Source organism: Oryctolagus cuniculus, chromosome 1 (genome assembly GCF_964237555.1).
Source record: "Oryctolagus cuniculus chromosome 1, mOryCun1.1, whole genome shotgun sequence".
Lineage (NCBI taxonomy): Eukaryota > Metazoa > Chordata > Mammalia > Lagomorpha > Leporidae > Oryctolagus > Oryctolagus cuniculus.
In genome coordinates, this window is record NC_091432.1 from 110942809 (window position 1) to 110966979 (window position 24171).

The window sequence follows — 24171 nt, forward strand, 5'->3', positions numbered from 1 at the left end:
GGGCGGGGAGGGGATGACGTCACAATAGAGACGAGCCAATCGCCGTGAGACGCGGGGCGTGGCTCTGCCAGCCTGGGTGCAATGAGGTGGCTGCCCGCTGGGTGGCGCCGATTTCCCGGGGAGGTCCTTCCAGGGCCCCCGGCGGAGGTGGGGGAGAGGCGGGCAGGAGCCGAGGCCAGGGAGCCCTCTGCGTCAGCTGCTGCTCACTGCACCGCGCCTGTACCAGCCGGGACTCACCCGCAGCTCCATGCTTGTGCCGGGTTCGACTCGTCCATCCTCCGAGAAGAGGCAGGTACGTGCCACCTGTCGGAGATCGGGAACAGGGGGTGCGGAGGTCAGTTGCCGGTTTCAGGTTCCGAAGGTGAGAGGTCAGCGTCAGCCTGGGCACCAGAAATGTAGGGCGAGGGCCAGCTGAGCGGGGGAGCTCCAGCGGCGGGCGCCCGCGTGCGAGGGGGGCTGCCAGCTGGCAGCCCGTGGTGCCAGGAAGAGCCATCTGTGTACGGATCGGTGTGTTCCGAGAAGCGCAGCTCCCGCGGGCCGGGGGCCTGAGCCTCACCGCCTGGACGCCGACGGCCCCCTCCCCACGCGTGCGCGCAGCTCGCCAAGCTCGCGACGGCTGTCTGTGGTCAGTTTGCCAGAAGCGGGGGAGGGGGGTGTTGGGGGAGGGTAGCAGTTACGCGGAATGGGAGAATTTCCACCAATCCCAAATCAGAAAGAGGCATCTTTGAAATCCTCACCAATCCCAACCCAGACGCCGGCACGCGGTGCTCCGGGGCACGCAACTTCTAGTCTGGAGCCCAGGGAAGCCAGCCCAGGACGACCCATTCTAGCTCCCCGCGGAGGAGTGGGCGCTCCACCTCCCAGGCCCGCTGCTTTCGGAGCGGGACCAAGATGGAGCTGGAGGCAAGGGCTGCTGCCCTCGCCTCGCGCGTCAGGGGCGCGAGAACAGCCCCGGGGAAGCGCGGCTGCCCCCTCCCCTTTGATGCCGCACACACGTGCCAGGCTGCAGTTGGAATGAGGACCGGAATGACAGCCCGGGCGCGGGCGGCCTGGGAAGTGCATCAGCAGGTCGAGGGCTGAGTCAGTAGCCCGTGCTGAGACGGGGCGGAGGCACAGCCTGGGGAACTCGCCGCGCTCTGGGACAGCCAGCGAGAAACTACCCGGGAGCAGACAGGTGCACCAAGAACTCTCCTCCTCCTTCCTGCGACCCTGTGCGGCCCGGCCCCGAGGCCCTGGAATCCTGAGCTCTGGAACAGGTAGAGTGGGAGCCCCCAGCAGGGTCAGGCAGGGGGGGAAGGGTCCCAGATGGGCTGACTCCCCCCCCCTCCCCGTGTTGGAGAGGACATTTAGAAAGATGCTCTTCCCACTGATGGGCCAGGCACCTGTTCAGAGCCCTGTGGCACTCTGGTGTTGGAGAGGGTGCCCACGTCCCCTTCCCAGGAAGATTCGCGGGGTGAGGTGCTGCTCTAGTACAGCCGCTAAGCTACAGGAACCAAGGCAAGTGTTCGGTTTAACCGTCATGGGTTGGAGTCTTCTATAGGCCAGGAAATGTCACAAAGATTAATCCATGCTCACAACTGTGAGATGTACCCCTATTATTATTATTTTCTTTTATTATTATTCCTCCTGTATAAGCTAACAAGGAGCCCAGGCCCAGCGAGCACAGTGATTGCTCACTGTCTCAGATCCAGTGGGAAGGAGCTAGAATGCAAGCCCAGGCCGAGGCGTCCATGCTGAAAGCGTATGGAGCTGAAGCCTGGGTGCTGGCCGCTGTGCCCCGAGACCCACTCCTTCTCCCAGTTAAAGGAGCTGGGCTGGCCCCGAGGCCTCTCCCCTCTTTGCCCCTGTGGTGGACAGATCCAGAGCCTCTGCCTTTGCCCCCACCCCTCTGCCCTCTTTCCTGTCCTGTTTCCTCCTGACACCCACTCCCCTACCCCACCCCTCCGTCCCCCCTTCCACACGCGCCCCTCCCCAGAGGCCCAGCGGCTCTCTTAGGCTGGCACTGGCCAGGTGGGGCAGTGGCGGAGGGTGGGCCTGCTACTGTCCCTTTAATTCTCTCGGGGCTTGGAATCCAAGTGAGTTGCTGCCGTCTCAGGGAGGTCAGATAAGATACTATATATATCAGCCGGAACCCGAGCCCCGGATTACCCAGCCTCCTGGCTCGGGCTCTCCGCCTCCACTGGGTTCCCTGCCCTGCCCGGGAAGGAGAAGCCCCCAGGCTCCGCCAGCTCCCCCAGCACAGGTCAGTCGTGTGCCTCTGGTGTCTGCGTTTCTGTCCTCCAGACGTCCAGGGGTCTGGGGTAGCCTGTGGTTCGAGGCTGCCCACCCGGCCTGTGGGAGCCATGGGTGGGAGCTGAGGACTGAGGAAAGAGCGATCCCTGGAGGACAGAGTGGGAGATGGAGACGCTCCCTGGGGAGGGTCTGGGCAGATCACGCCTGAAGAGGGAATATATGGGCACCAGCGCTGCCTGCAGGTCCCGTTCTTTGCCACCTCTTGGAAGTAGAGGGATGCCCACCCCCTCCCAACCCCAAATCAAGACGCACCCTAGAAGGCAGTGCTCTGAGCCCTCCCACTTCTTCTCCACCAGTCAGGAGTCTCCCCCTAATCTCCAATCTCTATCACCCCTCCCCCATCCCTGAGCCCCTGCACAGCCCCCTAGAGACCAGAGGGACCCAGATTCCCCTGGATGGTCCCTTGCTGAGGCAGGGGCCCGGCGGTGCTAGCACAAGACAGACAGAGCTGCCACGAACAGGCAGGCGGGGAGGGGGCAGGTGGCCACCCCAGGGCAGGAGTGGAGCAGGCAGAGTTCCCGGACTGTGGGCCCCGCCCCCACCCTCTACCCGCATCCTCCACTCCTGCCAGGGTTGACACTTGTGCCCTGACTTTAGCAGGCGGCCAGCGCAGCGAGGGGTACGGGTCAGAGAGTGTCAGCTAGGGGCCCCCTCTCACCTCCCCCCTGCCCTTCAGGGGTCAGCGCATTCTGATGCTGTTAGCAAGCAGCTTTGGGAAGCTCTGAGGTCACCCCTGCGGAGGTGACACTGACTGGGACTCCCCGCTCACCTGCCCTGGGCACCCGGGTAGCAGGAAGGCACCTTTCACCGTGTGCCGGTGTGCTCTGAAACAGCTCTCGGCCTAGGCAGTGGCAGGGCAGCCGCCGGGCTGTCACCCCAAGAGCCAAAGCAGATCTGTGCAAAGAGGGGCCATGAGGGTTGCTGGGATGTGGGGCGTCGGGGCTCCCCTGCCCTCCGGGCCAGGAGTGCCTGGGATTCTTGGGGAGTGAGTCCCTCCCCTGGCAGGGCAGGTTAGGGAGCCCTGCACGTGAACTACAGGAAATGACAGGGACTGATGCAAGGAGCCGGGGTTCGTTTTAACCCCTGACTCACCTTGCACGGGGACCTTGGGCAGCGGGTAGGAGGCTGCGGGCATGTTCCTAGCCAGGCCTGGGACGCAGAGCCCCGAGCTAGGGTAGACGCCTCCTGGACCATCTCGCGGCCCATCAGTGTCGCTCAGGGGCTCAGGTTGCGCCCAGCTTCACTTTCACTCACCTGCAGTGGAAAATCCAGGGGGGCCACTCCTGCCAGAGGCTGCACCCCCGAGACTGTGGCTGGACCAAGAACAGCCAGGTGATGGGGGGAGAGACGTCTTCCCCAGCCCCAGGCCCACAGCTACCCAGGCCTGCCCCAGCCCAGGGAGAGTCCACGCGAAGGCTGAAGCAGGGGCCTGGCTCCAGGGTGGACCGAGGGGACAGAGCACAGGCCCCGGCTGGGCTCAGGTGACTCTGGGAAATCTGACTCACTTCTAGGAACGCTGATTTCCCCGTCTGTGAAATGGAACTCCTTGGAGCTTAGGGACCGCCTAGGGCTGCAGGGAGGATGAGGGTCGGCATACACGGAGTCCCCAGGCTCAGTGCCCCGTCAAGCCCCCAGAACCTCAGCAATAGTAGTACAGATGCCAAAAGTATATCTGAGAGTTTCAGCATCGACGCTTCATTTAGAATTTGAGTCGTGAATAGATTCTTTTTTATTTCAATTTACTTTCAAGAATTCTTCCAATGACATTTGTCAGCGTGCGGCATTTTGTCTGAACAAATCCCAGCTCAAGCCAGCAGTGGCTCAGGGAGCCCCAGGTCTGGGCGTGCTTAGCATGTGGGACACGCATTGCGGACTGGGTGGGTGTCGGTGTCGCTGGTGAAACCGGACGCTGCCTGTGAAGTCGGCAGCCGCTGGGTCCCTGGTCCTCAGGTGTGCAGCGCCCGCCAGGAAGCTGAGTGTCTCCATGCGCAGGGATGCTGCCCCACCTCCCAACGGGGGTGGGGGGGACCGAGCAAGGCAGCACTGGGGGCCACCTGATGGAGAAGGGGGGGCGGGGCGCCTCTGTGAGGAGGGCCTGGAGGGGCAGCGTGGCAGGTGTTGGTCCCTGTTGCCCAAGGTGGCAAGGCAGCGGGCCCGTGAGGAGGCACCCGGAGCCGCATGCCTGTACTTGCCGGCTCTGGGTAAACAGTGAAAGGAACTGGGCAGCAGGGGCCCCACGCCGGGCAGGGAGGGGGATACGGGATGCCAGCCAATCGCCTCGCCTCCCACTGCCCCATGAAAGGGCCATTCAGTCCAGGCCGTTCCTGTGGCAACAGGGAGACTCGCGGCCATGTGAGTGGCCATCCTGTCCCTGCGTCCCGCAGCCGGCCCCTGCTCTCCCGCCCACGGCGCACTCTGCAGCCTCTGGGGTAGTGGCGCCAGGTAATGTCCAGGGGCGTTCCCCTCTCTTCCCTCTCCCCCACCCCCTCCCCGGCTGTCTTCTCACCTGGACAGTGCTGGGACCTCTCTCAAGAGGAAAACTGGGGACAGGGGGCGGTGCTTACACCCTGACAGGGACTGGAAGGCACTGTCAGAGCCCAGAGGCATGGCAGGGCTCCCAGGGCTGCTGGGTGGGGGGCGTCTGGCAGATGGATCGGGAGCTGTGGGAGCCCTCCTGGGATCCTGTGGGCTAGAAGGCGTGGCCCCGCCTCCTGTCCCCTGCACCTTGTTAGGCCCTAGCACTTGTGCGTCATCAGCAGGGCCAGGAGAGGCCTGGGGCTTGGGGCACTGCCAGCACAACACCAGTTCCCTGGGAGCCTTAGTGTGTGGGAGGAGCCATGAGCTCATACCCTGGTGGGGGGAGGGGCAGTGTCTGATTGGCTGCCCGCTGTCCCAGAGCCCAGCTCTGGAGGCCTGGAGTCTCTTTGACTTTGCATTATTGATGGAGTTCTCCAAAGTGAAACAGAGCAGGACAGGTCCCTGCCCCCACTCCGTGCCCGCGTGCGTCCCCCTCCCCTCCACACCGTGGTTTCTCTCTAGGTCAGCATGAGGTCGTCTCCCAGTTATCTTGGCGTGAAGGCTGTGCTGGAGGTGGGAGCACAGTGGACAAGGGGGTGTACCCGAAGACGGGTGGTGGGGGTGGGGAGGCGTTAGATGGACCAGGCCTTTCCGATGCCAGCCTAGAGAGGTGTGTGGCAAGGACAAGGGTCTCTGTTCTGCAGCCTGTATGGAAGCCGCCACCTGCTCATCTCACGCCCCTGCACCTATCCCAAGCCTTGCGTGTGGACTGGGTTTCTGCTAGGCTCTTGGTATTTGGGACTTGGCTCTCCCTCTCCCTCTGCCTGAATGGGCTGGGCAGCTGGCCTAGAGCACGCTGTGTGCTGCCCGAGCCAGTGTCAGCTCAACGGCTCGGGGTCTGCCCACTGCCCACTTCTCGCAGGCTGGGGGCTGCAGGGGAGGCCCGGTGCCCCGGGCCGAGGTCGGAGGCTGGCCAGCCCTGACATTATTATAATCTACAAAGGGAGGAGCCATGCTGCCTGGCGGGGCCCGGGCCAGAGGCAGAACCGGTCATTGTGACGTGCTTCCACGTGTTATTATCTCCTTTATCCCTCAGAGCAGCCATGTGAGGCAGGGACCATGCGGGGATGATTATACTCATTCACAGGTGAGGAAATTGGGGCTCCAGGAAGCTAAATGAACAGTGCAGCATCGCCCAGCCAGGCCGTCCCAGGGCAAGTCAAAATCAGCCCCTGAGCACTCTTACTCTGACCATCCCGGATGGCTCTGCTGCTGCCCCCTCCCCAGGGAGCCCCGCAAGAGCCCCATGAGCCTGGAGGAAGGGGGCCTCATGCTACCTGTCCCTCTCTCCAGGGCACGTTTGGCCCTGCAGCTCCACAGGAGAGGAAGCCTGCCTGATTGGGTGGTGGGCCCTGGGGGTCCCCAGCCGAGCCTCCATCTGCTGGGGATGCTGAGGGCTGTGCAGAAGAGCTCCCTGGGCCGGATTCGGAAAGACCTGGATTCTAATTCTGACTCTGCCAGCTTGCGACCTTAGGCAAGTCAGCGTCATTTTTCCCACCTGTATAGCAGAGAGGTTAAAATGTACGGTCATTTAGCACTCGGCAACTTCTGTCTTCCTTCCAAGGACCCCCCCACCCCAGCTGCAAGGACAGTTCAGGGAGACTGGCAGTGCCACCTGCAGTGCAGGATTTGGGCCTCTAGGGGGTGCCTTTTGCACAAGTCAAGCCTGGGCAGGGGCAATCTGGGAGGCCACATGGCCCTGACTCCACTTGGAACAGAAGGCTAAGCTCTGTGAAGAGGGTGGGTTCTGACCACCTGGGTGTCCCCCACTGTGGGACCACAGGGCTCTGGACTGGGGTGTGGAGGCCGGGTTCCAGCCCCCTCGGCCTCCCCTGCCTGCCAGTCCTGCTCTCCGGTCCTTGCCGCGGACAGTCTGACACCAAAAGGGTGCCTGCTTGCCACCTGAGTCAGAAAAGAGGGTGCCATCTCAGCTGGCGACATGTCCAGGGGGTCAGGGATGGGGTCTGGTCTGGAAGCCACACGTAGCTCAGAGGACTGTGGAGGTGGGCAGTCCCTGCGTGCCTGTCCGGGTCTTCGAGGGGGGCACGCGGAATAGCCAATATGCACTAAACCCGCTTCCCCGGGAGGCGTGTAAGAGCCAGCTGGTCTCTTGGGACGGCACAGGCGCATGGCAGGTGCGCGCCCATTCCCCGGGGGGCAGCTGGGAAGCCTCTTGTGTTGAGCTCTAAGGCTGCGGGCCCAGCAGGTGCCATGGGGAGCTGACCCCTGCTTCCCTTGTCTTTCAGCCCATGAGGCTCCCAGTCCCCACTGAGCGCCGCCCTGAAGGATGTCCCAGCTCTCCTCCACCCTGAAGCGCTACACAGAATCGACCCGCTACACAGATGCCCCTTACGGCAAACCGGGCTATGGCACCTACACCCCATCCTCCTATGGGGCCAACCTGGCCACCTCCTTCCTGGAGAAGGAAAAGCTCGGCTTCAAGCCGAGCCCCTCCACCAGCTTCCTCACCCGTCCTGGGATCTACGGCCCCTCCTCCATCCTGGATTTTGACAGGGGCCGCCCCCTGCTGAGACCCGACATCATTCGGGGTAGTAAGCGGGCAGAGAGCCAGACCCGGGGCACCGAGCGGCCTTTAGGCAGTGGGCTCAGCGGCGGCAGTGGATGCTCGTATGGAGTAACCAGCAGCTCCCTCAGCTACCTGCCCATGAATGCCTGTGACCAGGGGCTGACCCTGGCCCAGAAGAAGTCGAACAGCCAATCAGACCTGGCCCGGGATTTCTCCAGCCTCCGGACCTCAGACAGCTACCGGATCGACCCTGGGAACCTGGGCCGCAGCCCCATGCTGGCCCGCACGCGCAAGGAGCTCTGTGCCCTGCAGGGGCTCTACCAGGCAGCCAGCCGCCCCGAGTACCTGGTGGACTATCTGGAGAACTACGGTCGCAAGGGCAGCGCACCCCAGGTGCTCACCCAGGCCCCTCCCTCACGAGGCGTCCCCGAAGTCCTCAGTCCCACCTACCGACCCAGTGGCCGCTACACACTGTGGGAAAAGAGCAAGGGCCAGGCCCCGGGGTCCAGCCGCTCCAGCTCCCCAGGGCGAGACACCATGGTAAGTGCACCCTGGGGACCCAGGGACAGGTTGGGAGACAGCCAGCCAGTGGTGGAGAAGAGCTGGGTTGGGGGCAGGACTGCCATCCTGACTGGTGTGATGGCAGTGGGGCCTGGTGGAGGCGAAGGCAGAGAAGTCATACTGGCACGCGTACTGCATCCGTGCTCAGCGCCAAGGGGAGGGCCTTTCCCAGCGTTCGCGGGCGGTCAGCAGTGCTCATGGAACTGTCAGCTGCCCCCATCTCTCTCTCTCTCCCCTCTCTCTCTCTCTCTCTCTCACACACACACACACACACACACACACACGCTGCCGTTCTCACCCTCTCCTTTTCCACCCAATTCCTGTTTCCTGCAGACGCTGCCCCATCCTGGGCTGAATGCTGGGGTCCCAAGACCACCAGTGCTCCTTGTGGCAAGAGGAGCTTCCCCGTCCTGGTTGCCTCCCTCCCCCTGCTCAGGCCCTGCATCTGAGTATAAGATATCAGGGGAAGCGGGAGTCTCCGCCCACCCACGTTGGTGGGTTCAGGACCAGGGTGTCTGGACAGCAGTTCAGAGAAAATAGCAGAGAACGTTTTGTCTGGGGCCTGAGACAACCCAACCCCTCGGCTGGAGAGAGGGCAGTGGCTCTGCTGGGTAGGGACCAAAGGCTGGCCTGGCCTCTCGGACATCTGACCCCTCTCTTGAGTCACTGACCACATTCCACCCTCTGTGTTTGTGGTGTGCCCGTTGGGAGCATGCTCTCAGAGGGTGGGAGAGAAATCCTATGTGGAAATTCCTCGCCATGTGCCTGGCACCGCAAGGGGCTTAGCTGGCCTCTGACTGCATGGGCGGATGGGTGGGTGGACAGGTGGACGTGTGGATGGACGAATGGAAGGACAGACAGCAAGCACGGGTGCAGGAGGATTGGGTGTTATGTCTCCTCCATTGCCCCTTCCCTAGTCCAGGGATATGAGGCTTGTTGGAAAGAACAGCTATGCCACCCCCAAGAAATACTGCCTGGAGGACTTAGCCGGGCAAATACAGCAAGGGTCCAGGACTAGGGTCGGGCGTTGGGTTACTGGCCGTGACTCTTGTCTTAATTAAAGGGCTGGAGAAGACACCTTTGATAACTACTTAGTGAGTCTTGGCCTGGCTAGGCCATCTGTGAAGTGCCATGAGACACGAAGCTGGTGCACCCCAGAGCAGTGAGACCCCGATGGGGCAGGGCTGGCTGCACTGAGAGCCAGCATAGAAAGGAGCTGGAGAACAGACGTGACCCACCTGGGCTGGTCTGGGAAGGAGCACGTTTTCTCACAGGGCTGTGTGCCGTGCTTGGGAGATGTTGTTCAGAATGGCTCTTGCGGGAGGAGCTGGGGTCCGGGAAGCTCCGTGGGGCTCCCTCCCTTTGCTCAGAGACCCAAAGCTGGGTCTGCAGCCTGCCTGCATCAAAATCACCTGCTGGGCTTGTGGGCTGGCCCAGGGCCATGTTGGGATGGGGCTTGGGCACTGCCCTTCGCACCAAATCCTCAGAGGACCTCTCTCTACAGGGCAGGGGGTGTCAGGCCCCTTCCCCAACAGGCGCATCCCAACCCTCCCTGGAATTTGCTGCACGGCCCCAGTTCCAGCACCAGGGTCGGGGAGCTGTGAGAGAGGACAGTGGCAGAGACTGGGGCAAACTCTGCACCCTAACGTGGCCTCTCCCATCCAGAAGCACCCACAGCACACACAGGCAGCTGGGAGTACCTGCAGGGGAACTGGCGTCTCATCCTGAGCTCAGGGGCCTGTGGGATAAGGCTTTATTTCCCCTTGTCCCTCCCGCCCTCACTTCCTGGAGCTTCCTGCACTTGCTGAGCCCTGAACAAATCCTGCCCGTGGGGCCTAGACCACTTCTGTCTGAACACCTGGTCCGGTTTCTTTTCAGAATCTCCCTTGGGGACCTTGCCATCTCACTCACTCGTGTGCAAGGCTCAGCTGACTGGCAGGGCGAGCTCGGGTCCCTGAACTTCTGAATCTGTGATGGGAGCACTTACAGCTCCCGCTTCCGCAGTGACTGCAAGGGACGGGAAGGTGCTGGCTGTGCGTGAGACTGCCTGGCACGTAGTAGGCGCTCAGGAAGCGTGAAGTCCTCCTCGCGCCTTCCAGGTGTTCTGGGAGGCAAGTGATGCAGGCGCCTCAGCCCTGGCCTGAGAGCACTTGCTTTTCATTTGGGAGAAACAAGTGCTTAAGCAATTCCAAGTCCGAGGCAGCCCTGGGTGTTCTCGGCAGAGGGAAAGCAAGAGGCCATCTGAGGTTGGGCTGGGCTGCTTGTGACTGAGGGGAGGGGCCCTTGGCCTCCCTTGACCCTGGACACCTATCAGCTCCACTGTATTTCCTCGTCTATAAAAGGCAACGATCCTGCCTGCCCCGTCCACCTCCTCGGGATGCCCAGGAGGCTCTGAAGCCAGGGCAACACGGGGAGGAGGACCCCAGGGGCCTGGGTGGCTGCCTCCAGTGGGCAGGGCCTCCCCGGGGGAGGAACAGAGGTGAGAAAGTACATGCAGTGGCCCAGGGGGCTCGGGGCAGCTGACCTGAACCATACTCAGCCTTCAGAAAGGGATGGAACTTGGACTATCAAACTCAGATGAGCGGTGGGGGTAACCCTTCCTGTGCCCATGTAAGCATGAACAAAACCCCAGCCCACAGGTGCCACTCAGCACCTGCCCCGAGGCTCCACCTTCCTCTGGAAATGCACACGGAGGAGCCAGAGGGGACAGCAGGTGCTGTTAAAAAAAAAAAAAAAAAAAAAAAAGAGAGAGAGAGAGAGAGAGAAAGAAAAAAAAAGAAAAAAGAAAAGAAAAGAAAAGAACTTTTGCTACCCGCAGCAGGGATTCTCCAAGCCAGCACAGGTGGCTGGGCCTTGCCAAGCGCCAGGAGCTGAAGTACCCAATGCTATCACCTCCCCCTCCACCCCACCCCTCTTGTTCCCAGGCCTATGGAAGGACAAGCTGTTCCCACTGAACCCTGGCAGGGCTGGGCTTTAACCCCTACTATCCGTCCTAATCCTCCTCCACTCCGCCCCTCCAGCTGCTCCCTCACCAGCCCTGGCACCCCGCCCACTGGCCTCAACCCTGCCCTCGCCCCACCCTGCCCGGGCTACCCCCTCCTCTTCCCAAGAGGAGCCAGGGCTTGGCCCAGGGCCCTGGGAAGCAGAGTCAGTAGCCCGGGCACCTGCTCCTCGTACTTGGAGCCAGGGACAGCGGCTCCGAGGCTGGCCCAGCCCAGTCTTCCCATGCAGTGTCCTCCACACCCCTGGGCTCTGCTCCGGGACCTGGCTGCTTGGAGCAAAGGGTCTGGGCACTGAGTTACCTGGGTCCCGCTTGCCACTCGGGCTGCTGACTCATCTCCCGAAGCCCGGAGTTCCAGCTGTTCAGTGACAGGGAGATTATATAAGCCAAGGTCATGTGATTTTTCTCTCAGGTGGGACTTTGGACTTGAAGCTGCCTTGCAGTGAGCAAAGGTTGCTCCAAAGAGACCACAGTGAGGATGGCGCAGGCTGCCCTGTAGCTCCTGGGTGAGATGCCTGAGCTTCCTGTCTGGGCCCTTGCCTCTCACTCTGGCGACGGGGCCACACTGGACTGCACCCCTGCTGTCCCGTAGGGTCCAGCGGGACAGTCTGAGACCCTGGGGCCTAACCTCACCCAGTCCCACCCCGTGCTCCCTCAGCCACTCAGAGGGGCCTGAATCTGTGCTGACAGTACGAGATTCCTTACACCTGATTTCCCTAACCAGGACAGGCACCAGCTGCCAGTAAGGCACAGGCAGTGGGTCTGCGCATGACGATGATCAGCGAGATGCTGATGTGTCCATCCCTTGAAGGCCAGCTGCGGGCTGGGTCCTGGCTAGTGGCCTTGGCATTGCTTTCCATGGGCTTGATTTCTCAATCAGAACCAAGGCACCGAGCTCCCTGCCTCCTCCTCCACCCGCCCCCTCCAGGATGTGTCCATTAGTTAATATAGTGCCGGGGTGGGGCTCAGCAATGCAGAAGTTAATCCAAGCCTGGCAAAATGTTCCCTGCCCCTGGGGGAGCCGCTCCACTGACCATCGGCTTTAGCAGTGAACATCATGTTCAGAGCCCAGAGCGGTGCACGTGGCCCCTTGTCGCCTCTTACCTCAGTGCGGACGTAAAACTGGCACTCCGGACAGAGGCAGAGGCAGGAGAAGGACGTGTGTGGGCTTCTGGAATCCAGCTGGTTCAGGCCAGACTGCCCGGGGCTTGATAGAGTCTGAGTCACACAGAGAAGCACAGGTTCCCGCAGCCGGGCGGGGGGGGGGGGGTGGATGCCCCCACCCCACCCCCTGCCCCGCTTCCCAGGACACACTCGACCTGAAAGCCCAGCCCCTACCTGGCATTCAGAGCCCCTGTCCGTTTCCGTCCTACAGCCAGTCAAGCCACCAGTCTGTCTGCTGGTGACGCCGATAGCAGCCAGGGCAGGGTCACCAAACCCTGGCCAAGCTGTTGTGATCCAAGGTCTGAGAACAGCAGGCTTTCTGGGCACCTGTCCTTGCCGACCCAACCCTGGCTGTGATTTCCCAGGGTGCCTGCGCCTGCCAGCAAGGATTCAAGGTGAAGATCGTGACTTAACCCTACAGGGGAGGCAGGCCACGCCCGGGCTGTGGGAAAGAGCCCAGCTCTCTCTAGCTCAGTGTATTTGAGGCACAGAGCGTCACGGGCCCTGAGCCAGATTCAGATCCTGGAAGGCTATCCTTCCTACCCAGCCCACTTCAGGAAAGGGTGTCGAGGAGAAAGGATCTTGGAGGGCTGGGGCCCATTGAGAGAGGAGCCCCCATTCTTTGCTGGCTGTGTCCTACAGCAGCCACACCTGCATGACAGGTGGGACCCTGCTGAATTCTTTCCCACCACCCCTGACTTCCCAAAGTGCTTTCCCCCTCTGGCTGTCTCCCCTCCCAGCAACGACCCCAACCCAACCCCTGAATCCCGTGAAAGGAGGGACAGCATACTGGCCGGATGCCAAGGTGCCCCAGGGTGCTCACATCCCTGGATCTAAGCCAAATGCCACAGTGGCAGAGCGCGCCTCTTAGACAGTGCCCCTGCCCACACACAGTGCGCTTGCTCAATGTGCAAACCCAGATTCACACCCCACACCCTGAGAGGCTAGGGGAGACTTCCAGGATTCCCAGCAGAGCCTAGTCTGGCTCTCCTTAGAGACAAGATCAACATCATTTATTAAGAGCCCATTAAGGGAACCCACAGCCCTGCCCTGGAGGAGGTTCCAGCGTGCTGGCACGGCCCAGACAAGCCACGTGCAATCTAAGCCCATTTACAAAAGTCTTGGAGACACTCATACAGTGAAGATAAACATATTAAGATAAATGAATGCCGCACACACGGAATCCTAGCCGACTGAGGATACGCAGTGATGAGGTGTTTAGAGCTGGGTGGAGTTAATTAGGGAAGACAAGTCTTGAGCAGAACTTACAAATAATTGGCAGAGAACTGGATGGGCACCCCAGAATGTCCTGGTGGTTGTTTGGAGCATAGCTTGTGTGGTCCGACAGGTCTAGCCTCAAAGCCCCATGTTGCCATTTGTTAGTTTTGCAATGGTGGCAGGTCATTTGCTCTCCTTGGGTGTAAGGGCCTTCATCTATAAAATAGAGGTATAGTTACCACTTCATGGTGTTATGGAAATTAACTAGGTTAATATACACTCATCTTAGTCCAGAGCCCGACTCTTTTTTTTTTTTAAGATTTATTTTATTTATCTGAAAGGCAGAGTTACAGACAGAGGGAGGGCTAGAGACCTTGCATCTACTGGCTCACTCCCCAGATGGCCATAATGGCCAGGGCTGGGAGCTTCATCCAGGTCTCCCACGTGGGTGCAGGGGCACAAGCACTTGGGCCATCTTCTGCTGCTTTCCCAGGCACATTAGCAGGGAGCTGGATCGAAGTGGAGAAGCCAGGACTCAAACTGGCACCCATATGGGATGCTGGCACTGCAGGTGGCAGCTTAACCCATTACACACAATGCCTGACATTTAATGAGAACTGATCAGTGGCAGTTTTTAAAGCAGATGATAAGAGCTGATTAATGGTTGCTAGCAGGGGTCAGAGAGGCATGAGTGTGGGTGGGTGACAATGGAGGGAGCTCATGACAGGCGGCATGACTGACAGGCTACCTGGGGCTTCTGGGCTGGAGGCAAGAGTCAGCTGCTCTAGCTGTTCGAGAGGACTGGCGTGCTGGGACACAGCATGCCACAGACAGCAGAGAAGGAAGCTTAGAGAAAAAGGCTGTTGCAGCCTGTGCAGGCTCCAGGTCAGGTCAGAGACTGGGTGAGGACAGTGACCGTGGCACTCACGCCTCGCCCGGCCCAGCCTCGCTGATCACAGGCAGAATGCCCTGCCCCACAGCTCCTGCCTGCTGCCTCTTCCTTGCCACTGGCTGGCACACAGGGGCTGCCCGTCCTGCTCCCCTCTCCCTAGCACAGCTTGCCTAGGGTGCAGCCCATACCTGCGTCCGGGACCGATCCCCACGTGGCAGCGGGTGTGCATGCGGGGATGAGCGCAGCTAGGGGGAGCAGGAGCCCACAGATGAGTAACAGCACACACTGCTGCCTCTCTGAGTATTTTAAAATGCTAAAAATACAGGCTAAAAATAGCCAGCAAGCTCCAAACAAGATCATTTCTCTAGGCAGATTCCTGCGCCTCCCTGTTAGGTGGAGGGGCAGCGCAGCAGAAGTCAAAGCCTACGATCCTTGCTCTTCCGACCCAAGCACTGCTCGGGGTCCAAGGACAACACTCGCCCCACACCTGCCGAGCACCTGCTTCCCCACCATTGTGTGCCTCCCCCAGCCCCTCCCCAAAGCAAGGCGCATCTGCGGTTCTGTAAGAGATGTGGTTTTGTAATTGGTGACAAGAGGCCGGGCTGGGCTCTTTGCTGCAGCCAAAAGGGACGGTGACCTATTGTCCTGCTCCAAAAGGGCCAAACGAGGACCCGAGAGAGGAGAGGAGGGAGAGGTCAGCCCCCATGCCCTGGGAATCATGAGGATCTGAGCCCACCCTCAATGCCGGACAGGAGCGTGCGCCTACTCACAGGTTGCCCTGAAAACAGCACAGAGCTGGTTCTCAAAGCCCCTAGAAGTGAGTTCTCCTATGCGAGCTCGGTAGAAGCTCGTCCATTTGAGAAGGTGTCCTCTGCCGTCCCCTAAAGTGTGTGCCTCAAGTCCCAGCCCAGCCCCGAGCCTTGCGCCCCTCACCTTCGGTGCCCCCCACCTCCCCCGTCCTGCCTCCCGCAGGGGGCCGCTGCTTTTTGCCGAGGCCAGCTCGGGGGTCGCGGGGCTCTGGCAGGACCCGAGGCCCGCGCGGGGCGGAGCGGGGCGGAGCGGGGCGGGCCCAGCCGCCTCGCTGAGGTCCGCGTGCCGGCGCCGGGGGCGGGGCGGGGGCGGGGCTGAAGCTCCGGCCCCGCCCCCGGCGCTGACGTTGCGGGGCCCGAGGCGCCCGCGGGGGCCGCCAGTCGGCCGGAGCGCGAGAGCGGGTCCCGGGCGGTTGGCGGCGCGCGCCGGAGAGGTTGAGGCGGAGGAGCGCGCGGTCGGGCCCCGCCGTAACGGTTACCGCCGGGCGCTGCGGACGGTGTCCTGTGGCGGCCTCGCGGGCCTTGGCGTCCGGGCTGTGGCACTGCTCGGGGACTGCCCCGTGCCCCCGTCGCCAACGTCAGGCGTGGGGCCGAGCCCGCCGCCCGCCCCTCGCCCCCCAGCATGCGCACCTCGTACACGGTGACCCTGCCCGAGGAGCCCCCCGCCGCCCCCTTTCCCGCCCTCGCCAAGGAGTTGCGGCCGCGCTCCCCTCTCTCCCCGTCCCTGCTGCTCTCTACCTTCGTGGGGCTCCTGCTCAACAAAGCCAAGGTACGCGGGCCCTTTTCTGGGACCCCCACGCCGAGGGCCGGGGTCCCGCCTCTTCCCCGGGACTGCCCCCGCCCGCCACGCGCCCCGCGGCGGAGGCACGAATTCTTCCCAGCCCCCACCCCTCTTTCCCCGGGGTCTCCCAGCAGAGAATGCCCCCTCCCCAGGTGATCGCACGCTTCCTCGAAGGCCCCAGCCCCTGAGTCCCCCTCCCTCCTTCCCTCCCTCCCGGTGACCGGGGCACCAGGTGCCTCTTGACCTCGTAATTCCGGGCACCTATCGGGACAGGTGCAGCAAAGGGTAACCTTGACTAGGGCTCGGTGTGTGTGCGGGAAGGGGCAGCAGCTGGACTGTGGGCTGACTCCTCCAAGGCCAAGCCCCCCCCCCCCAGGAAGGCTGGTCCGAAGGGGGCTGCCTCCCCTCCTCCGCCCCCACAGGGCTCTCTCCCAAGGGTCGGTGGCCGGGGTCCTTTGACCCTGTGAAGGGCAGAGTCGCCACTTGCCTTCTGGGTGGCTGAAGCGAGCAGTGGGTCCCTCAAATGGAGCAGCCACCCAGAGGAACGCTGGGCACTGCCCCCTTGGGAAAGGGAGAAGGGGCCCTGGCTTGACAGGTCTTATGTAACAGGCGCCAGCTCCCGTGCTGGCAGTGTGTGCCCTTCCCCGTGCAGGGCCACACCGGGCTCCTTGGCTGACGCTTACCATGCAGGTGAAGGAAGCAGGAAAGTTCCCGGCTGGGTCTCCACACAGACCTGCTGGCCCGGCATCCGGGCATATTGCCCCCACCCCCACCCCCACCTGAGCCTGCCAGGGGAGGGCTTTGCCGAGCCGCGGCTCCTGTGCAGGAAGGGCACTGCTGTCCTGGGGGTGGCACCTGCTCTCCAGAGCAGTGCTTGCTGAGTGAGTGCAAGGAAGCCGGTGCAAACTTTCCCAACTCTGTGCAGCCGCGTCCCTGGGGAGCCGCTGATGCCTGGCCACCCCAGGAGCCGGGCTGCCCAGGGGCTCCTGACCCACCCCTCCAGTTCTAGCCTGCCTCTCCCTTTCAGCCTGAGGTAGGGTTGTGTGCCCCGGAAGAAAGGTCGCTCTGGAGTGGGAAGCGCTGACTCTCCCTGCAGCCCCGGACTCCCTCTTCATGGCAGAAGAACGTGTGGCCAGGCCGGAGCTGGGCTGCTCTCCCCGCCACTCCCGCCCTGGCTCCCGTTATCCACCCACCTTCCGCACAGAGCCTGGGAAAGTGGCCAGTGGTTTTTATACAAAGGCACGACCAAAGAGAAAAAAAAAACTGAGGGTCCCACTCCGCCTAGGCCAGCAGGAGGGCTAGATCCTCAAGACTGGTAGCCATGGGTGACAGAATGTTCCTCGCGCCCCACACCATGTCGGGGCAGAGTCAGCAGTGCCCCTGTAGACAGATGACTGCCCGTCGGCTGCCCCGCCCCCGCTGGTCTCAGCCCAGGGCCTGCTTTGTGGACATGCACAGCCTATTGGGACGGACGCCACCTGAGACACAGTGGGTACAAACTAATAAAGCCTGCCAAAAATAGGTGCAAGACTGGGTACAGTGCTGGGGCAGCAGGGAGACTTCACAGCGGCTTTTGCTTGGGGGTTCGGCATGGGGTGGGGGTGCTTGATCAATTCTGCCCGAAAATGCTGGCAAGCTCCTTGTCCCCCTGCCGGAACACCAGGGTCTGGGTGCCAGGACTGTGAGGTTCCAATGTGTGGGGGGCCGTGCGCTGTGAGCCCCCAGCACGGCTCTGCAAGGATGCCTGTCCCCCACCTGTGAACCAGGTCTCTCTTCTGGGGGCATTGTCTTCCCTACCTGGTAGCGTTAGGCCTGAGAGCTGGCCAGGGGAGGGATCCTCTTGTGGGATCGGCAATGTAATTCTTGAGAAAAGCCCTCCTTCAGCCTCCACCGCCCCCCCCCCGCCCCGCCCCGCCCCGCCGACAATCTCATGGGCTGTCAGCACACGGCGTGAGTAATTTTAGCTGAGTTATTTCAGGCTCCTGTTCTGATCAGGGTTGAGCCGGCCCCACGCATGCCCTAGCCAGTGTTGCTCCGGAGTTGCCTGCTCCAGGTCCCCTCCCCGAAAGAGGGGGTGGCAGACCCAACTGCAGATTGTTTCTTTAACCCTTGGGGCCTGAAGGTGCTCTGATCCCTGGGAGGTCTGTCCCGGATTAGCCAGGGCCTCTTCCTGAGCAATGCTGGAAGTCCAGGACCTAGCACCTCCTCTCTCAGCAGCCTCCACAGTAGGGAGCAGAGAGAGCACCTCTGTCCCCAGGATTCCCAGCCCCTGGCCAGCCAGGATGTTGAAACCGGAGCCAGGCAGGGAGGAGTCTCCCAGCCTCTCACCAGCCCCTAGGAGCTGAGCTCAGCTGGGAGGGATTCCACCTATCTGTGGCAGGCAGGCACACTTAGTTTTTCCCAGCTGAAGTCAGGATGTTTTGTCATTGAACTTGCTGAAGCCCCCTCGAGGTGCCTGTGATGACAGTGGCTTCGTCTAGTGGACATCTAGGGACACAAATGGAGGTCACTTGAGATAGTGCCTGAATTTCGGAGTTGAAATTCCTCACAGCCAAGAGTCAAACAGATGCCTGGGTTAGGACTCCCCGGGCACCTGTTCTGCTCTGGGGTCGCCCAGCAGTAGAGGCTGGGAAGTGCTCCCGTGTGGTCCAAACAGCACAGCCCTGGGGGGTATTTTCACTGTCTGGACAGCGTCACAGTCCCAGCCCTTTCCCTCCTGAGTGAGACTCCTACCGTGGCCTGCTCATGGCTCCCCCGAGCAGCAAGCTGCAGGCCCACCTCTGCATCAGCCTCACATACGCCATGTGGTCTTTGTTTACAGAATTCTAAGAGCGCCCAGGGTCTGGCTGGTCTCCGAAACCTTGGGAACACGGTGAGTGCTTCCCAGCCCACTTCTTTCCGGCCTCGTCCTGCCATCCTGATGGGGACGCCCTACTCAGAGTCCTCTCCTCACTCCAGCTGACTCCATGCCCCCTAGGCAGTCGGTGCCTGCCCTTTCCTGGCTGGTGTTTCCCAGAATTGCTGGGCGGAGCCTGGCCAGCCCCCAGCAGGAAGCACTGGTAAAAGGGAGTTGCCCTTGACTGTCAGCTTGCCATTCTGAATCCTTCTCAGGGACACATCCCTCGCACCCAGCACAGCCACGCCCTTCCGCACATCTCGGGTGCGTGACCGGGTTCAGCCCTGGAACTGAGGCTGTGAGAGGCTTCCGTTCTGGGTGGACGGCTCTGAGTCCCGGGGGCCGGGTGGGGGTCTCATCCCCGCGCTCAGCCTCTGGTCGGGCTCTTGCAGTGCTTCATGAACTCGATTCTTCAGTGCCTGAGCAACACCCGGGAGCTGAGAGATTACTGCCTGCAGCGGCTCTACATGCGGGACCTCAGCCACAGCAGCAATGCGCACACCGCCCTCATGGAAGGTGAGGACCCTGTGCCCGGGCCCCGCTTCCCGGCTGCTGGCTGCTGCCCCGCGAGCAGTGCCAGGGCCAAGTTTCGGGCATGCCTCTCCCTCCTGCCGTTCTCGGCCTGCTCCCTGTGGGGACCCTCGTTCCACAGTTTCTTACGGGAGGTCTCTCCCCTGTCCTCCACACCCCGTCTCTGCCTCTCCCTCCCATAGAGTTTGCAAAGCTAATCCAGACCATATGGACTTCGTCCCCCAATGACGTGGTGAGCCCCTCTGAGTTCAAGACCCAGATCCAGAGATACGCACCGCGCTTCGTCGGCTATAAGTAAGGCGTCCTCCCAGGGCGGGTGGCGGCACCCTGGGTTCCTGAGCCGCTGGCCTCGCTCACTGTCCTGCGCGGCTTCAGTCAGCAGGACGCCCAAGAGTTTCTGCGCTTCCTTCTGGATGGGCTGCACAACGAGGTGAACCGAGTCACGGCGAGGCCCAAGTCCAACCCGGAGAACCTCGACCACCTTCCGTAAGTAAGAGGAAGACACTGTGGGTAGCGAAACTTTGGGAACTTGAGGATTTTCCCTATTTTTCGGGGGTAATGATTTGGGAAGAATCAGGCTCACTTACGAAAATGAAAGACCCAGATTGGTAGACCCTTAAACGCGACGTGGTGTGAGCTCTGACTCACGGCCTTTCCTCTCTGGTGCCCAGGGACGATGAGAAGGGGCGGCAGATGTGGAGGAAGTACCTGGAACGGGAAGACAGTCGGATTGGGGGTAAGTGTGCGCGTGGGAAGAGGGCCATCTCGCCCCGAGCTGCCCTGGGATGGGGCTCCCAGGGGACCCTTGTGTGCCCAGTGTCGTTCAGGCTGGGGTAGGGGCTGTGGGAGAGAAGACGCCTCCCTGTGGCTCAGCCCCTCCTGGCCATCTCTCCCCCAGATCTCTTTGTTGGACAGCTGAAGAGCTCCCTGACCTGCACAGACTGTGGCTACTGTTCTACAGTCTTCGACCCCTTCTGGGACCTGTCCCTGCCCATCGCGAAGGTACGCACCCCCGCCGCCCCGCTGCCACCCCCGCGCCTGCGCCTGTACCCACAGCCACTGACCTCCAACCTGGCCTTTCTCCCCTAGCGAGGTTATCCCGAGGTGACGTTAATGGACTGCATGAGGCTCTTTACCAAAGAGGACGTGCTCGATGGCGAGGAGAAGCCGGTAGGTCCCCCTCGGCTGCAGCAGGAACACACCGCCCTGAGGCTGCTGCGGGAGGGTGCGGGTGCCAGCAGATTCAACCGAGGACCAACTGGATGCCAGCTGGGTTTTTTTTTTTTAAGACTTGTTTATTTGACAGAAAGAGAGAGAAGAGGGAGAGACACATCTTCCATCAGCTGGTTCACTGCCCAAATGCCCACAGCAGCCAGGGCTGGGGCCAGGCCAAAGCTAGGAGCCAGGAACTCCATCTGGGTCTCCCACATGGGTGGCAAGGGCCCAGGTACTTGAGCCACCACCTCCTGCCTTCCCAGGCACATTGGTAGGGAGTTGGATGGGAAGTGGAGCAGCCAGAACGAGAACCCGTGTTCCAATATGGGATGCTGGTCGCAGGCCGTGGCTTGACGCCCTGCGCCACAGTGCCAGCCCTGGGTTTGGGCTGTTGACTCCTCCCACAGGTTCCTTCCAGCGTGGTCTGTCTTGTCTTTCAGACATGCTGTCGCTGCCGGGCCAGAAAACGGTGTATAAAGAAGTTCTCCATCCAGAGGTTCCCAAAGATCTTGGTGCTCCGTATCCTTAGATGCATCAGGGTGGGGCTTGACCCTGGCGGGAGACGAGTGACTCCGGGCCAGTGCGCAGGGCGGAGAGCAGGGAGAAGCCAGGCCGTCTGCTCCCCGCAGAGGGGGCCGTTGCCCATTTCGCACCTGCTCTGCTTTCTGGGCCGTCCTCGCTTGGCTGTCTGCCCTTGACTCGAGGCAACACCAGATCTGAAGCGGTTCTCAGAATCCAGGATACGAACCAGCAAGCTCACAACATTTGTGAACTTCCCACTGAGAGACCTGGACTTGCGAGAATTTGCCTCAGAAAACACCAGTGAGTAACTCAGAGCACAGGAGGCCGGGAGGGGGCTGGGTGGGGCCGAGGAACGGCCCTGGGGCTTGACACCCTGCGTGTCCTCCTCAGACCACGCTGTTTACAACCTGTACGCTGTGTCCAATCACTCCGGAACCACCATGGGCGGCCATTACACCGCCTACTGCCGGAGTCCCGCGACGGGCGAGTGGCACACTTTCAACGACTCCAGGTGAGAGCGGTCCCGTGTGGGCGGGGCTCCCAGCTCCGGCACCCACACCTCGCTTATCGGCTTGGCCTCCACTTTGAGTGGACCCAAAACTTCTGAGCCCAGAAGCTCTGGAGCAGCCCTGAGTCCGGTGCCTGGGAGCAGGGGAGAGAGGCTGGAGGGGGTGCCTCGCACGCCCCCAGCCCCTCGGCTCTGGGCCTCCCCTGCCGGGCCCCTGACAGAGCCTTGCTCTCTCTGCAGTGTCACAGCCATGTCCTCCAGCCAAGTGCGCACCAGCGACGCCTATCTGCTCTTCTACGAGTTGGCCAGTCCACCTTCCCGTATGTAGCAGCGGGGAGCTGCGTCCCTCTCCCTTCCCTGTGGCGGCCCACACCCTAAGTTTTTTAAAAAGACAAAAAAAAAAACAAAACAAAACAAAAGCAAACAACAAAAAAACAAACTTGACAAATAAGAGAAAAAAACTACAATAAACTGCCGAACAGGAGTCGACGCAGCCTGGCCGGGGTCTGGAGCAAGGAGCCGGGTGCTCCTGAGCCGTGGCCCGGCGGGGAAGATGGACTGGACACAGCGCTCCCTCGGCTTCTCTTGTTTGTATTTTTTAAGCTTGTGGTTTTTGTCCTGTGTGTGATAAGCAACGCCCTGTGTGGGGAGAAGATCGCTGGCCACCTGCTGCCCTCTCCAGCCCCCGCGCCTCTGAGAAGACAGCGCCCTCTGGAGCCCGCTGGGAGCATTGCTGCCTGGAACGGACAAGCCCTGCGCCCCTCTCGGCCCGGACCTGCGCACTGGTCCAGAGCAGAAAACACCCGTGAATGAGCCAAGAGCCCTCTTAACGCTGCTAACTCCAGGGGGACAGACGAGGAAACGTCTTTCAGAAAAGCAGTTTTTAGTTTTTTTAAAGTCCAGCTTTTTTTTTAATGACCCTAACTGATGTTTCAGCCTGGAGATGTCTCCTTTACACCTGCCCCACTGGGGTGCTGTACTGGCCCGCCTTTTTTTTTTTTTTTTTTTTTTTTTTAATTCTTAAAGTACAACTTCTCTAATACTAGCCCCCGTGGTGCTAGGTTGGTGTTGGCCAGGCCCCAAGCATAGCCACGGTAGACTTGGGATCTAAACAAGTTTTGGTCATTGTTGTTGGTTTTTTTCTTTTTTCTCTCTTTTTTTTTTAATGTTCTGGATGGAATGTAGTTGCCTCCAAGAATTGTGCCTTATAGCATTTGGGGACCAGGAGATGACCGCCCCTCCCTGAGAGCTCCCTCCTCCTCTTCATCCTCCCCAGCGCCACGCTTAGACCCGCCCGTGCAGAGGGGTCGTGCCCTCTGCCCCTGACGTTGCTGTGCATTGCGGGGTGACAAGGAGGAAGCGGGTGGAGGGAGGTTTCCTGTGATAGTGCATCAAGGTTTTCCTGCCCACACCCTCCGGCCCAGCCCGCGTCTACTCCCCAGCTCTTTGGAGGATAGCACAAACCCCTGTCCCTTAAGCTGCTCTCGCCTTTTAATTTATTCTCAGTGATGTCCATGCCCCTCCCTCCCGCCTCCTGCACCCGCCCTTCTCAGAGCCTCCTAGACAGAGGCCCTATGGACGAGTTTCTCAGGGACGCCCACGCTGCCCCTTAGCTCCTCTGCCTGGGGGCTGGAGCCTGGCTGACTGGGATTCTTCCCCCGGGGGCTTGATGTTGCCCTGCGGTCCTGGGTGGAACTCTGTGCTGTCCCAGAGAACAAAGCGGTTCCGCACCGAGTGTAGAGGTCCGAGCGCCTGGCACAGGCCCGCTGCTGGGCCCAGCCTGTGTCCCTTGCTGCCGGGGGCATCCCAGGAGGAGGCACCTGAGAAAGACGCCCTGAGTTTAACTGGCCTGACCCTCTCCAGGGAAGACCTGGGAACCTGAGCCCGAGGGCTGGTGTACCTTGTTTACTATGTAAGCAAGAGCAGAATGTCTCTGTACAGTGGAACCTTGTACAGAATAAATGATAGCTTTGAGAAATAAGGTGAATATGACAGAAGCTTGATTCGGGAGGGGTTTAAACCCAGGAAGGGCTCCTGGCATATTAATGGCCACATATGAGGGCGGTTCAAAAAACCTGTGGGAAAATGGAACTGCAAGAAATTTAGGGACAGGCGCTTGGCCTGGCAGTTAAGGCCCATTTAGGACACTCGCGCCCCACATCTGAGTACCTGGGTCTGAGTGCCAGCTCTGGCTCCTGATTGTGTTGCAGGACGATAAAGACGACCTCGTTTCTTGTCTTACGTCGAAGAATTTCTTTGTGGACAGGGACAGTGAGCAAAGCAAAATCTATTCAAAGAAATGAGCTGCAGCAGTCAGGAGAGGAACTCCAAGAGAGGAGTGGCCACTGCTGGTTCTTTTATACAGAGAGTGACTCTCTGATTGGCCCCTTTCTGATAAGTGAGTAGAGCTTTAGCCACTCAGAGGATGGGCACAATACAACCAATCCGGGAACAGAATGTGTGCTGATGGGACATGCCACATCAGTGCCAGGTGCTGAGTGTGTGCTGATGGGACGTGCCACGTGAGTGCTGGGAGCTGACACAGCAGTAGCCTGTGGTGCACAGAAGTGTGTGGAGCTCAGGGCCGGTTTACAGCCTCCGTGAGATGCAGGCGGCAGTCAAGGCTCCTGGAGGGTAAATGACACGACCTGGGCTCCTGGGGTCCCTCTCAGGTGCA

General features: G+C 60.9%; 1 protein-coding gene and 1 long non-coding RNA gene across 12 annotated transcripts; one reads left to right on the forward strand and one right to left on the reverse strand.

Annotated features, from left to right (window-relative positions):
- The first annotated feature begins 152 nt into the window (after positions 1-152).
- USP2 (ubiquitin specific peptidase 2) lies at positions 153-23475 on the forward strand. 5 transcript variants are annotated; one of them, XM_008250516.4, is made up of 13 exons: positions 153-292; positions 7116-7936; positions 18644-18694; positions 19111-19234; positions 19432-19543; positions 19625-19735; positions 19921-19985; positions 20148-20251; positions 20339-20419; positions 20905-20983; positions 21179-21286; positions 21377-21497; positions 21735-23475. In XM_008250516.4, the coding sequence occupies exons 2-13, from the start codon at positions 7157-7159 to the stop codon at positions 21820-21822; spliced, it is 1824 nt and encodes a 607-aa protein (XP_008248738.2). In that variant the 5' UTR covers positions 153-292; positions 7116-7156; the 3' UTR covers positions 21823-23475. The 5 variants fall into 5 exon arrangements, with proteins under 5 accessions (XP_008248738.2, XP_008248740.2, XP_008248739.2 ...); XM_008250518.4 differs by lacking the exon at positions 153-292 and adding an exon at positions 757-1256; XM_008250517.4 differs by lacking the exon at positions 153-292 and adding an exon at positions 2083-2242.
- LOC108175841 (uncharacterized) lies at positions 3998-15936 on the reverse strand. 7 transcript variants are annotated; one of them, XR_011390912.1, is made up of 5 exons: positions 15780-15926; positions 13392-13556; positions 12297-12498; positions 12063-12176; positions 3998-4346 (listed from the first exon to the last, which is right to left on the reverse strand). It is a non-coding gene; the product is annotated as an uncharacterized lncRNA (long non-coding RNA). The 7 variants fall into 7 exon arrangements; XR_011390909.1 differs by having other exon boundaries at positions 3998-11316; XR_011390913.1 differs by having other exon boundaries at positions 11260-12176.
- Positions 23476-24171: the final 696 nt, after the last annotated feature.